The following is a 15,876-nucleotide window of genomic DNA, read 5'->3' on the forward strand; positions in this document are numbered from 1 at the left end:
ATAAAAACATTTAATATGAGGAGGCTTAAGAGAAGTCTGACTGTAGAAGAAACTTTTAGACTAGCAGAGTAATACGCTGCACATTGGTTTATTTTGGAACTTCATCAGTTTTATCTTTATTTGCCTTATCCTGCGTTAGGCTTCTTGCAGGAAAGGCATTTGTATTTGCTTCTACGTAAGGGAAATTTGCAATTCAGCCTAGCGCTTTCAGGCTGGTGTGCAAGCAATTACTTTGTGACCCAAATGATGTCTTGTTACTGTTGCACTTAATGGAATACATTTTGCAGTCAAATTTGTAAGGGGGGGTGGCTGTGATTTGAATATTTATACTTACAACCTCAGATAAAGAAAAAACTTAATACTCTGTTTTCTTCTTGTTACCGATCCATTCTTTATACAACACAATGGAAATTCTTCTCACTTTTTTTCCTCAGACTTTTGTTTGTTTCTTTTCATCTTTTCAATATCCTCTTGATGAAGGAAAGAAGATGTGTAAGACTGTTTACAAGAAAGTCATTTTTAAGTGTCCCTTTAGCCTTTAAATAAAGAGGAGATGGTCTCTTTACTGTAACATAATCAGTGTTCTGTCACTGCTTACTGCACTTTGTAACTGATTCTTATTTTTAAGGTATTGTTTCACAGAGTATGTCTTACTATTATCAAAAGGTCTATGTCCCTTTTACCATAGAATCATGCAGTGGTTTGGGTTGGAAGGGACCTTTAAAGATCGTCTAGTCCACCTTCCCCTGCAATGAACAGGAGTATCTTTCACTAGATCAGGTTGATCAAAGCCCTGTTGAACCTGACCTTGAACGTTTCCAATGATGGGGCATCCACAGCTTCTCTGAGTGACCTGTCCTAGTATCTCACCACCCTTGTCATAAAGAATTTCTTCCTTAAAGCCAATCTAAATCTATCTGCTTTAAATTTAAAACCATTGCCCCTTGTCCTGTCACTACAGGCCATGTTAAAATGTTTGTCCCCATCTTTCCTGTAGGCCCCCTTAAGTACTGAAAGGCTGAAATAAGGTCTTTTCAAAGCCTTCTCTTCTCCAGGCTAAACAACTCCAACTCTCTCAGCCTTCCCTCATAGGAGAGGTGTTCATGTCCTCTGATCATTTTTGTGACCCTCCTCTGGAGTTGCACCAACAGGTCTATGTCTTTCCTGTGCTGAGGACCCCAGAGCTGGATGCAGTACTCCAGGTGGGGTCTCATGAGAGCAGAGGGGCAGAATCCCCTCCCTCAACCTGCTGGCCACACTTCTTTTGATGCAGACCAGGATACGGTTGGCCTTCTGGGCTGTGGGTGCACATTGTTGGCTCACATCCAGCTTTTCATCCACCATTACCCCCAGGTCCCTCTCAGCAGGGCTGATCTCAATCCCTTCATTCCCCAGCCTGTATTGATACTGGGATTTGCTCCGACCCATGTGCAGGACCTTGCACTTGGCCTTGTTGAACCTCATGAGGTGTGCACAGGCTCACCTCTCAAGCCTGCCCAAGTCCCTCTGAATGGCATCCCTTCCCCCTAGCATATCAGTTGCACCACTTGACTTGGTGTCATCTGCAAACTTATTGAGGGTGCACTCGATCCCACTGTCTGTGTCATTAATAAAGATATTAAACAGTACTGGTCTTAATACAGACCCTTGAGGGACACCACCAATGACTGATGTCTACTTGGAACATTGAGCGGTTGACCACAACTCTTTGGATGTGGCTATCCAGCCAATTCCTTAGCCATCTGAGAGTCCATCCATCAAACCCATATCTTTCTAATCCTTCATGTTTTCCTTGTTTTTTGTCTTTTGCCCTGTCAGCTATGTAGCTCATCTGACCTTTTCATAGGCCAATTTAACTCACTGGAACAGCAGAAAAACTTGTGCTTCAGTGAGTTTTCTGCCATTTTGTGAGTTCAGTTAGGTTTTAGAAAGTCTGACAAGGATGTGATCTGTCAGGGAAGGTGGGGGAGAGAAAGAAGAGAAAAGAGAAGAGACTTCCCTGTTCTGCAGCAGCGAGCCATTAGGTCAATTCTTCTAATCAAGGAAACATAACCATAGCCTTAATAATTATACCAGGGCCATAGCATATTTTGGTTTACAACATGACCCAGTAAGCTTGAAAGCACATTCTTGTGTACAGCAATTGGCTGTTTTTCTTGGCAACTGTTGATCTGATGCCCAATTTTTGTATGTTGTGCAAAGATCACTAATAACTTGCTGTAATGTTACAAATACTGAAAATTACAGGCAGGCCACTTGGTACCACTCTGCACATCTAGTACTGGCACACCCATTTTATTTGCCTGTTGTGTTTATGTCTTTGAAATAAAAATACAATTAATATATTTTTAAAATATTTATTATATTCATAAGTGCAATAAAAGTCTTGGACTCCAGTACTATATTACTATTGATGGGTGATTATAGTTGGGGGAGATATTGTACCTCTCAGAACAGTATTTAAGCTTTAAAAAGAAGAGCAGAAGTAACAGGGAACATAACTGTAAAAAATACTTGCTTTCCTTTTCAGAGGGTTGACAGGGAAAACAGGGACTTGAAAAGAAAGAAATATGTTTTATAAAACCAAGGCATGCTTACAAAGAATAACCTGCAGGTTGTTAGTGTTACTAACCTTTCTGAGTGTGTTGTATTTATGTGGTGAGAAATTGCCTAGAGTTCTAGTCATTTGATCTATGTATTTTATTTACTCTGGAGAGCTGAGGCTGCTTCAGGCCAAGGAATTGACTAAAAATCCCCCGAACAAGTTAGAGACATTTTCTTACTAGCTATAGCATGGAGAGTAAAGTTGTTACGTGTTTTAGTGTGGTTGATATCTGCATAACTTGTATAAAAAGAAAATCAAGTTCCTGGCTAGACTAAATATATGATAATAGAGTTGAGTCACAATGTGATAGTGCTATTGCCACTGTGTGAAATATTGGAGAGCTTGCCTTTCCTTTATAGTCCAACAAGCTGGTATACTTTCAGCTAATTCATTAATTTTTACCTTGAGTGAGTGCGGGACCATGCTGTTTCTTGTACACCTTCCAACTCTACTTTGAAAACTAAACATGCACACTAAGGCACGTGGGTTGATATTTTTGTTCTTACCTTCCATTACAACTATTAATTTTATAAATCAGGTATGCTGTCTTTACATGCTGCAACCGAGTAATTCTGAAAAGTGCTGCTGAACACGTTTAAAATGTCAATAGGACACATCATCATCTCATTTTGACCCTCTCTTAAGTTGGACTGATTCAAAATTAATTGTTACATTTTCCAGCTGTGATTTTTTAATTAATGCTCTGTTGGTTTTTAGAGTTCTGTCCTGTTTTGTACAGTCTCTCCTTCCCCAGTATTATAAATGGGTTTGGGTTGAACTGGTATTTATACAGGTCTCCAAGAATGCCTTGGTAAATTTCTTTTTCTGAAAGGCACTATCATCTGAGTCAGTGCTGTAGTATAAGAAAGGGTTGAAAGGACATCATGGTGTGGGACAGGATGTTATTCAGTGGAAGTAATGAAAAGGGAACAGTCGTGGCTGAAGGAAAGCTATTACATTGATAACTTTGCAGTTCAACTTACCTAAACTTCTTCCTGTATCTTAAAGAGATACGTATTTATTCTAGTTAGTTCCATTTGAAGTCAGCAGGAGCAGAACTGGGTCCCTGTAGTTCTAAACCTCTGTGTTTTTCTGGCTGATTCAAGCTGTAGTTAGCCTCAGTGCTAGCGAAGGAACAGATTTAAGAAGCTGCCATCTGATGTGTACTGGTTCTTAGTGAAGTTGTCCTCCACAAATGTGCCTGTGTCATATGTGAGAAAGGCAAAATTTGGCCCTGAATTTGAGAAATCATTTAAATAGAATATTCAATGCCACTGTCAAAACATGCGGTAGAGCTATGTAGCAGTGATATTGTGAAAGGGGTTTAGTTTGCTATGAAGTCTATGAGATTGTTAAAATAACATCAGGAGAAGTTTCCAAAAAGTGGCACTAACATCAGGATGCCCTTCTGTAGTTAAAAATTGTTACTTTTGCAGCATAAACTTTTAATAGTTTATTAGGCACTAAATTATCTGTTTTGAAAGATGCAACAGTAGGGTTTTTTTTGGTTGGTTGTCTTTTTAATGTTCCTCAGCAGCTATGTATGGGATCTTATTTTAGCCATTTTTAAAGTTTATTCTTTCTGAAGGTTAGATGCAGTAAGCTGTGATGCCCAGACAAGACATCTACATTTTTGTAAAGTATAGTGCACTTGGAAAATATGCGAGACCTTGCAGAGTGCAAAGAATAGATAAGCTTGCAAATTCAGGGCCTAAAGCTGTTAAATCTATTATGTGGCTTAATTTAAAGTTTTGAGTTCATAATCTGCACTAGAAAATAAGTATTTTCAGTTAAGATAATACTCTTCTGAATTCATTCTCACAGAAAATACAGGCTGCATTATTGTTGGTATATTTTTTTTTCCCAAAATTTAAACTAATTTTTCTTTAATTGTTCTATTCACTTCTTATTTTTCAGGAGTCTTTGAAAAATCCTTAGTGATCATGACATTGTTACAAGTGACATAAATTAGCCAATGGCTCAGAATGGTGGATACCCAGAAGACTACAAATGGTTTGCAAGTGATTGGAGAAGGGACTGGTATAGGGAAATCGACACTCCACATGGTGGGGTATTTGGGAAAAGTCAGTTGAAACTTGTTTTACATGCGTGCAAAGTTCATATTTTTCTCTGCTTTGAGAGACTTTTAATTGGTCTTAATTTTACAAAAAAAAATCTCAAAATTATTTTCCACGGAAATCTATAACAATGGCGAAAGATTATTCTATCTAAATCTGTGCCAATGCTTTTTTATTGGCACTATTTCTACAAGTGTTTGTGTTCCTATGAAAAGTGATTTGTGTTTCAAAGATCTGAGCTTGTGTTCCCTGGCAGTAAGTGTCCTGTGGTTTAGTTCAAGCGGAATGAAACATTGCATAATTGTGTTGTTAAAGATACCTTATTAAATATTTGAATATTTAAAAGATAAAATTATTTAGAACACTCTACCATATGAATATATATCTTATAAATATTTTTTAAAAACAGCAATCTAGTATACTTTTTAAAATTGTATTAGGTATTACTTTTAGAAGTTGCACGTTGGTTTTCTATCTTGGTATGTATATATATCTTACGTTGGGATAACATACGAAATACATAAGTTTATACTGCTTTTTCATTTTTCTTTTTTAGAACTGTAATCCTGTAGAAACAACTGCAAATGAGTATTGTCCAGTCTGCAAAGAGAAGGGCCAGATCCAAGTTTTACGGATTTACCGTATTAATTTTCAAGAGTCCATTTTTCTTTGTGAAAATCCTCAGGTATTACGCTAATTAACATTTTGTTTGGTAGTGCAGAGGCCTTTATCTTCAGCAGTTACACCTCTCTAAATTCAAGATTTTGGTGTTGGTAAGCAGACTGTTGAAATAGGACCCTTTTGAGTCCTTATGCTGGATGATGTTTGCCTGTATATAGACAAAAACTTAACTAACCTGTGTACATGCAGTGTTTAGGCATGGCTAGCTACCCTAAAGAATTAAAAAGAGTAGATTAAAATGAACGAAGGAGAGTTTTGCTTACGTAACAAGGGAACATAAGTGGTACCAAATAAATCATTGTACAGATCAAAATACAAGGCGAAAATTTGATGATCCATGTAACTAATACACAACTCTTGCAGATGTGAGTCTCCTATTTTCTCTTCTTTAAGTCTGGGTAGTACAAGTAGGTTTCTAATTATAATTACAATGCTTGTTTGGGTTTTTTTTCCCCCTTTCAAGTTTAACCTTAGCTGGATTTCTGTGCTGCTTAATATTTGAGTTGTGATTTTGCTGCCTCTCTTCTCCACTGCTCTGTGTATGTGGGGATGGCATAGCAATCCCATATGGACTGCTGCCCTTAAATTTGTAGAAAGAGACTAGACTAGATATGGGTCTAGAGTTTCTTTTCCCATCCCTCTCCACTTTTAAATAATCATAGTATCGTTCTGGAGATTGGCGATAGCGGATTTGACTATATTCTGGTTGCAGAATAGCTATATATGTAAGACAGTACCAACATCAGGTCTAATGCAGCTGGCTAGCCTGAAAGATACCTTGCCAGTTTTGACACCTGTAGTCTCTGAGGCACAAGATGATAATGCCAAATCTGTACCCTAAAGGAATGGATTTAGCAGAACAAGGCAAGAGGACTCTCCTTAGCAAAATTAGGTTGTTTTCAGGGGCTGGAAACATTTACTGGAAAAGTAGTGTTGATTATCACTACTGATATATTTACTTCACAACTGCTTATAAGATAGTAGTTGGATAAAACACCCTTCCTGGCATACATACATTGAATTTATAGATTGATTTCATTAAAATACACTTTACAAAAGTCCTACATTCTATTTCAAGAGTGTGGTTTATACTTATTCACCTGAAATTGCTTTGTAGATTTCACTGTAACTTTCTTTCTTTCCTTTAGTGTATCTATCCACTTGGTTATAAACCGTTAAACAGCATAATTACTTCTGCTGATTCAAAAAATCATCAAGTTCCATCTACTCATAAGAAAAGGAAATTGTGTGATATCAGTGACTTTTCTTCTGTTGAATCACATTCAAAAAAAGCAAGAACTAATAATGTGGTAAATGTTGAGCACACTATTAATACAGACCCTGTTGTCAAATGCTATCAGAATAGCTTATGTATTCCCAAGTCAAGCCTACATGATGTGTTACAAAATGATCAGCAAAAACCTAGTAACAACGTGGAGCCCTGTGTGCAGAAGGCGGATTTTGAAACAACCACCAACACCAACAACTATCAAGAAAGTCTGCCCAAGATCTCTAGTCCCAGAACGCAGCTCTTGCCAGATTCTGAACTTTGCTCAACAACATCTGAAATTTTGCTCAAAGATGATAAAGGTTCCACTAATAACACGGAGTTACATCTGCAGTGGAGAAACATGCATAATCTTTGTTGGTTAGACTGTATTTTGTCAGCACTTGTACACTTAGAAATATTAAAATTTGCTCTGGCAGAAGAATATAATGGTGGGAAATGTTTACTGCAGGAACTCTTAACAAAATATAATCAAGCAACTGTGCTTCTGAATACCTGTAAAAGGAGTAAAGTAAAAGGTGAGTAAATTTAGCTGCTGTTTCTTCATATTCAGACTGATCTGATGTGCTACAAATATGTGGAATTTAGTACAGTGCACGTAAATATGCTTCTGTTTTATTTCAAGATGACAAAATAATGACTTACAACTCATTACCATGAATTTGTAGAGTAGTGTGCTTTATCTAGCAGACTCCCAGTAACCACTGAAATTGTTTTTCTTGGGACAAACATGCCCACTTTGAAAGCATCAGACAGTAAGCATCTGTTGAATTTTTTTTTTGTTATATCCCACATAGAGAATTTGTGAATTGTTTACGTAATTGAGCCTGACTGTTTACTTCCCTCTGTCTGTTCCCCCCTTCCTGACTGTTCCTTTGCCCTGTTTCTAGGATTCTGTTCTAATCTTAAGCTTCAAAATAATTTCTGTTGTGGTTTATATCCTTGTATAAATGCGCAGTTGCCTTGTCACACCAAAAATAGTAAAGCTGGGAATGTGTGTTCTCTTCTGGCTCCGTCTGCTCATTGAAGGAATGCTTCCCCTAAGGTCTGCAGGCTGTGCTGTGGATGATAGTGCTTCCCAGCCTGTTTCAGTCAAAATTACTCAAACATATTAACCTGGTTCATATTATCTGGAAAGGGTTAGTGAGTACTCACAGGTTCGAGGACTGTAACCTCCAAGTGCAGGGGTAGTGATGGGCAGCTGGGGGCAAACTTCCAGGCAGCACACCTGGAGTCAGAGGATGTGTCACTGTAATCTGCTAGTATGGCCTTTGATCATTTTCTGTACTGTGGATTCAGTTTAAGACTCTTAAACTAAGATCTGTTTTTCTTAGTCCTCTGGAACTGACCCATTGGTGTCATAAGTCTGAACTTGCGAGAGATCATCTGTTAGAGAATTATATATATCTCTGGTTAGCAGGTAGTGTTCATGATTTTTTTTTCAATAGATGTTCCAGGAAAAGTGTGTGTTTGAATATAGAGACTGTAGTCCCAGGACAGCATTAGATAACTTGAAGAATATTGTATCTTTCCTGGGAAAAAATAATAGGTATATCAAAAAAGGTTTAACACACCTTGTGGCAAAGAAAACATACTCTTTTACAGAGGGGAAAAGAAAAATCCCAAAATATTCTGAAGCAGTTCATATACTGTGCTTGCCAGGAAGTCAGACTGCTTGATTTTAGGTTTTCAGCTATTATCTGGAAGCCTTCTACCATCACAAAACCTGAGATGTTTTTCTTTCCCCTGTTGTGCTGTGTTTGCAAAGGAGTTCTTGTGTGCAAGAGCCCTTAAATGGAGATGTTAGGTGTTGGAATATAGTGTTGCTTGAGATAACTTTAACCTTTTTATTTCCAGGAATTGCTGCAAAACAAATTAGTTTTAATTCATCCAACAGTGGAGAGGGTATTGGGTGAAGAGTGTTGTTGTAGAGAGTAGGGGTAGTATTTATTCTGCTCTTCTGTGTGATTTTTCAGCATCTTCTACATGTTTGTTTTTTAAAACAATCAAAAGCAATAGAGCTGCAAGAAACTTCTTTTTACCTTTTTTATATACATAGGTTTTATAAGTAAGATATAGTTTCCACGGCTATTCTAAATGCTTTAATTTGTGCAAGTTACGGTCATAATTGTGTAGTACAAGTTATGTTCTTGCTTGTGCTTTAAGAATGGGTTTGTGCATGAAGAATGTAACTTGTAAAGTTAAAATACATAGTAAGATATGTAATGTACACTATTTTAAAAATAATTGTTATTATTTTAAATACTAACTTATGAAATTATTATTTAATCTGGAGCAACAAATTTAAATTTTTTCTTACAAATTGTATGACATCATTACAGAGCATGTAAGCAAATTTTTGCACTTTTGATCTTAATGTTTAGGTTTCAAAATCTACTCTTAGTCTCTGAATCTCCAGGGTTTGTAATGTCTGGTTACATTATCCTTAAATGTCACTGCTATCTACCTATTGGTATAGACTCTTAGCCATAATTTAAGTCAGGTTGAGTAACTACTGGTTAGCAGCAAAATATGTAATGTGTTCTGTAATTTTCAAATCAATTAGCACCAAGCATTGGCTATTTTACCAACAATTTCAGGCAAATAGGTCAATATGAAAGGCATCAGTTTGCAGAGAGTGAGTGCATCTTAGGGGTACTTATGTGTGTGAAAGGGTGGGGGTGTTACATATAAATACATGAAAGCATATGTATTTTTTTTCTTTAGATGTTCTTCCAAAAGCAGAATCGCACCTCAGTGAAATCAGAAACAGAATTTTTACGCAGCTTCAGCCTCGGCTTAAGTGTGAATTGGGTAAGTAATTAGTACACCATCTCAGTATTTACTTTCAGGAAACTACATGTAAAGCCTTGTAATATGTCAGTACATGAAAATACGTATGTACGTATGCATCCAAGACAGCTTGCAAACCTTTTTTTTTTTTTTTTTTTAGTGACATATGTCCACGTTACAGTATGATCAGCTGTTTTGTCCCTTGACTGTTTTTGACTTTTTAGAGAGCATATTCTTGTCCTTGTAACTCTAAAATTGGAACTTCATAAAATTGTTGTTGATAACAACGTAATAACATGGATCAATCCTTTCATCCCTTTGCTGTGAGGATTAAAAACACAACCTTGAAAGAATAACTGGAATTCAAATCGTAGCAATAAGCTTATCTTCTTCATTTTTGAAGTAGTGAAAGCTGATTTCAAATATTCAGTGACTTTTTTTCTGCCCCATCTTTGAAGGTAAGAAGGAGAGTCCAGTGTTTGCATTCCCTCTACTCTTACAACTGGATCAACAAGCTGAGAAACTCTTCTTGTATTCATTTTCATGGAAGTTTGAATGTGTATGTTGTGGCTACAAATACCAGGACCGGTGAGAGGTTTTTTTTTTTAAGTGTCTTCTATGTAACTGTTCTGTCTTACTTTTTTAAGTCTGCATATAGTAGCTGATTTTGTTCAGATTTCTAGGTTTTGTGCAGCTTAAGCTTGCTGGTGAAGTTTTATGTGATCCACTTTTTTAGGCTAGTGTTTGCAAATAGTTTACTGTTATGTCATGTCTTAGGAAACCATCTTATCACTTAATTAAGAAAGAACTAATAGGTAACTGTGTGAGTCCCTGGCCATGCTCACTCTGCTATTTTGCTGACAGTATACAAATTGTTGTGGTTCTAAAGAATAGATGCTTAGTATGCTTTTGCTGTTGAAGAATATCTGTAATATTCATTTGGATTACAAAGAATCAGAGATACTTTCACATAATTTATCTATTTTAAAATAGTATTCCAGGGAAGTAGTTTCTTGAGAATTGATTTAGTTCTGTGTAGCTTCAGGTACAAGCTCGTCATTTAGGCTCCTTTTACAAGTAAGCAGAAAAAGAGAGACACCTTCAGAAGACAGATCACTTTGCTTGAAAAATACCTGTTTCTCTCCACTATCTTAGGTTTATATGGTAAAATTCCAGATCCCCATGTCAGATAAGATTAATGCTATCTGTTACACTGCCAGCTAATGTATAGTCCTGGTTAATAGGATGTGTTCAAAGGCCTTTGTTACATACTGTGTTTTTTTTAAAAAGTTGAAAAATCAAGGTTAGGTTGAATATAAAGGAAGTCCTTTCTGTGGCTAATGAATGAATAAACTATGTTATTTCACTTTAATATCCCGTACATTGTATTTTTATACAATATAACCCCTGTGTAATCTCAGCTCTGAATGTACTGGTTTTTGAAAACAACACCTTGTATAATGTGGATTCTGAGGTAATTTGTTACCGCTTCCTTCTCTCCTTGAGAATCTTTATTAGCTAGTAAATTATTTGAATCCTGGTACAAGCTCTGTCTTATGTTGCAAAGGAAACAGAGATAACATGCTGTGGGAGAAGGAGCAAATAATGTGAAACTGAAGGCCACAGAGCTGCTGAGAACAAATGGTGACTGTTGCCGTTTGGCAGAACTGAATTCAGTGCTGACTTGGATGTGATGCAGTCAGTGGAATTCATACAAATAGGATGAATATGAATAGCATTTGGCTTTGTCTTAGCATTTTTATAACTTTTTTTCTCCTAGTAAAGCGTGTATATTCATTGTTTTCTGATCAGAAACTCACAGAATTCACAGAATTCACAGAACTTGCTCTTTTTTTTGTGTATGTGTGTCCAGACTTAGGAAAACGCTAACAACATTCACGAATATAATCCCTGATTGGCATCCACTTAATGCTATTCATGTTGGACCATGTAATAACTGTAGTGACAGATCTCAAAGAAGACAGATGATTTTGGAAAAGTAAGTTCGAATATGTGAGACTTCATTTATTGGATATATCACTTTCTAAATCAAACTATTATCTTGAGTTTACAGAGATTCTAAACTTTGAACTCTGATAAATACCCACTTGTGAAGATTTTAAATAACTCTTAAATGCTGACATGGCAAATAGAGTTTAATAAGCATGAAACTTAGAGCAGTGTTTAACATGCTGACCAGCACATGTGTTTGAGCCAGGTCGTAAATACTACAGAGTAGTAAATATAGACAACTGATATCCAGTGTCAGGCTTTCCACAACCCCTGCCGTTGGTGGATGAAATCGCCTGATACCGTTGGCTGATCATCTGTTTACTAGTTTGACTTGGGAACAGTGTCCTTTCCTACTGTGGTTATGGCACACTTGTCTCCTGTTTTTTTCACCTTCTCCTCACTTATAAATCCCTTATGTGGTCTTTTTTTTCCCCTAGTCTATAACAAAATGGAATATCCCGTTGGGGTGTTCTTATCCCTTGACTACTGTGCAATCTGAAGAGTCATGTGTTGAAGTAGAATAGGAAGGGCAGGACTACATACTCTTTGAAGTGCCTTACTTTTTCGTTAGGAACTTTTGCCACTATTTTGTTGTAATAAACTGGTGCTTTATTGTTTCTTTATTAGAGTACCCTCAATATTAATGTTACATTTCGTAGAAGGCTTGCCACATAACAACCTGAAGAACTATTCATTTCAGTTTGAAAAAGATACCTACCAAATAACATCTATTGTTCAGTATCAAACAGATAAGAAGCACTTCATAACCTGGTCTTTGAATCCTGATGGTAAGAACCATAAATTCTATTATAATACTTCAAGAGTCTACATCAAATACTGTTTTATGGCTTACTGCAATAGTCTCAACAGTCCGTATAAAATAACAAGGATTTCTTTTCTCTGTATTCTAAAATTTTGTGAATAATTGTGGGAACTTTGTTACTCAAAGTGAAGATTTCAGTTTGGTTTAACTGATTTGTTCAGCAGTGTTGTGTCCTACACTGTACTCGCTGGGAAAAGCTATTTGGCTAGAGTTGTTTCCTTTCATAACTTTTTGTAAAAGTTAAAAGATACAGTCTGAGTATGACTGTGAGACAAATGGTATTGGTTATTGTGAAGCCATTTATTAATCCATTTTTGGCTCCAAGCAAGGGAACCTATGGAACTACCAGCATTAATGAAGTTTCTTTTCATTTCTGAACTTTGCTGCACCTGAGGCACAAGTCCACGTTAGAAACATTACTAATGGTATGATGGTTGTACCATTGATGGAAACTCCATAATCAGAGAAGGTGAAAAGTTGATATTTTGATTCTCATACTTCTGTAGAGAGAATGGAGTGCAGTCTTAGCAAGTGTTCTGACAACATGAAAATTGTCTAAATCGTACTGCCAGAGTTTAAGAAGAAAGAGGAAGAGGAAGAAGCTGGGAAGTGCCTAGTTAGGAACATCATATATATCTGTCTTTAAATTCTTAAAGCTGTAAAATATTTGTTCATGATCTATGAACAATTTACAGATGATGAAGCAGGTTATTAAAACGAGCAGTTTCTCTTAAACCACTGTGCCTCCCACCCAAGCAATGTAAAAGGTCTGCAGAGAAACTTAATTTGAGAGGTGGTTCTTCCCTCAGAACTGTGCAGGTATTTTCAGACAATATGTCAGCATCATTAGCTCAAAAAAACCCCACCTTAGCTTTGTTTTTTGGTTGACCTACTCTGACCTACTCTGTAATAATACTGCTGGAAATTCTGCTTGTGTGTGATCTTTTTATAGTGGAAATGTTCCAGTTTTCTCTGATGTAATAAAGAATGGAGAAAAAAACCCTTTATTTTCTGCTTCTCAGGGGAATGGGTTAATAAAAATATTTGGTGAATGTCTGAGGATAGTGACTTCAATTTTAAAAGTCTCTAAGTCTCTACACTGGTTGCTATTTATTTTTCAGGAACTTGGCTTGAATGTGATGATTTAAAGGGGCCATATTGCAAGAGGCATAAAAGATTTGAAGTTCCTCCTTCAGAGATACATATTGTTATCTGGGAAAAGAAAACATCCCATGTGCCAGAAGAACTGAATTCACAGTTCCAGAGTAAAAATATTGAAGATTTTCCTCTTAATAACGTACAGTCAAATTCCACAGTGTTGCATTGTGGTTTTGATAACACTGTAGACAAAATACCTGCAGAACATCACAAAGACAATTCTGTGAGAACTCCAGGTAAGAAACAGCAGCAGGTAGCTGAGGATGAAAGTATTGTTCGTCATGGTTTAGAAAATCTGGCACATGATGATCTTGTAACACTGACGCTTGAAGAAATTCAAGTTGACTCAGAAAGTAAATCGCTGCTGAACGGACAGATGGTGGGAAATAACCTTGTTGTTGAAATGGGTGCACCGCAACAGCAGGAAGCGGCTTTTTCACCTAACACTCCATATACAGGAGAGTTTGCTGGAACTAGTCTAGCTATGAACAATAAATGCATGTTATATGAAAATTCCAGTATTTGCTTACCTCTAGAAGAGTTGAAGCCAGCAAATATTACTCCTCCTGTGCCCAAAAAACACGACCCTGACCCATCTCACTTGTCGCTTGCTCAAAGAACAGATGACAGAACTAATTTACCTAACAGAGAACTTGGATCAAATTCAGAACTGCAGCTAAACAAGAAGTTGTCACCAGTAGAGAATATTATACAAAAATCACCTGACTTGAAGGATGCAAGCAAAATTATAGTTAATTCTCAGGTTGCCAATTCTGCTGCTGCCAATAATTCCTTTCAGTCTTCACACAAAGACCAAAAAAGAGGATTTGTAGGAAGCTGGGTAAAGAAATTATTAAGCAAGAATACTTCTTTTATGCCTTCAAGTGCCTCGGGTCTCAAGAATGAGAGAAGTTGCAGAACTCCCTCAATGCAAAAAATAAGCGAAGTGAGGTTGCCAGTTAAGGGAGCAAGTAACTTTGGTGGATTTCAAAGCAGAGGTACAAAGAAAACAACTGAGACCCCGAAATCAGTGGTTCCTCAGAGTAATAATATTAATCCTTTATCAAATTTCAAAGGATTTTCTCAAAGCACTCGTCTTCCAACAGCAAGTCATACCACTATTGAAGGTCCAACTTGGAATAAGTCAGGAAGTACGTTGGGTACCTCAGGTAAAGTGACTCAATTCCATTCATTTAGCCATAACTCTGGGAAGGCAGAAGAGTCAGATAGTGACAAAACAAAAAAACTTCGCCTAAAACTGTTAAAAAAACTTAATGCTAAAAAGAAGAAGTTGGCTTCACTGGATAGGCTGGCAGTGGAACAGATGAAACATGAAAAACCTGCGAATGGAGATGTAAGCACCCCATCACAGATTGCAACTCACAACGACAGTGAATTATTGCAGAGCTTTTTAAAGGAACTGCAGTATCAGATTGATGTCGCAGATCATGAATCTGAATTTAATGTGAACTCGGTAGCAGGGTGCACTAACCATAATAACAATGATGAAATACTGGCGGAATTACTGTCCCCTACTTCAACAGTTACTTCCTTGGAGGCTCCAAAAAGTGAAGATGAATGTATGTATATGGAAATGGTGGACAGCAGTGTTGCAACAACAGCGACTGATGAGAAGACCGGTGTGCCACATACACCAATGACAAGCGAGGACCACAATTATTACAGTCCTGTAAAGGACAGTAATTCGCAACTTCATACAATAGGCAAATCCAGTGTGAAAAAACTTGCTTTTGAAAGCCCTACAAGGGAAGATATCTTTGAAGACCTATTCTCCATTTCAGCACCAAGCTCAATGGCAGGTGACATAGATTTACCTCATTTTGATGAAACTCTGTTTGAAACTTGGTAAATACTCATTTTATTGGTTTCAAGTATTTGTCAATATTATGTATATTTTGAAACAAAGCACTATTAAATTATATTTTCTAACTAGTGTAATTGCACACTGGCTGTACTGTAACAGTTTACATTTGAGGTATTATTTTTCTTAAAATTTTATTGTAGCAGACAAATAAGGTTTTAATGTGTTTTATTTTTCTGAGACGGAGTTATTTTAGCTTTCAGATACGATGATGATTTTTCATTAAAAGCTCCTATGAGTCTTAATTTTTGCTGCTTTTAGTATGGAAAACTTATCCATATTCCACTGAGTTTGAGAAATAATAAATTTCAGTAGTCTTGATGATATTATGGTGTAAGAAATATTATTTAGGTAGTAGTGATTTATTTTCCAGGATCACCCAACTCCTGAAGTCTTTTTGTCCTACATTTAAAAAAGAGACAAAAAAAGTACCTTCTTACAATCGGGATGTTCACGTCCTTTGATACAAAGATCATTTGCAACACTAAACTCGAGGCTGGTATTCTGTTAGCTCTGCTCTTTTCAGAATTACTGTTCAACAAGCTCACCCCTTGG

The 15,876-nt window shown here is 36.8% G+C and overlaps 1 protein-coding gene across 1 annotated transcript; it reads left to right on the forward strand.

The window, feature by feature from the left end:
• Nucleotides 1–4,590: 4,590 nt before the first annotated feature.
• Nucleotides 4,591–15,465, forward strand: USPL1 (ubiquitin specific peptidase like 1). The gene is made up of 8 exons (XM_009882837.1): nt 4,591–4,689; nt 5,240–5,368; nt 6,513–7,170; nt 9,380–9,466; nt 9,904–10,033; nt 11,319–11,444; nt 12,086–12,246; nt 13,403–15,465. Exons 1-8 carry the CDS (start codon nt 4,591–4,593, stop codon nt 15,307–15,309), a joined length of 3,297 nt encoding a protein of 1,098 aa, XP_009881139.1. The 3' UTR covers nt 15,310–15,465.
• The last annotated feature ends 411 nt before the right edge of the window (nt 15,466–15,876 follow it).

This window comes from Charadrius vociferus, unplaced genomic scaffold, assembly GCF_000708025.1.
Source record: "Charadrius vociferus isolate BGI_N301 unplaced genomic scaffold, ASM70802v2 scaffold93, whole genome shotgun sequence".
NCBI classification, from domain to species: Eukaryota; Metazoa; Chordata; class Aves; order Charadriiformes; family Charadriidae; genus Charadrius; species Charadrius vociferus.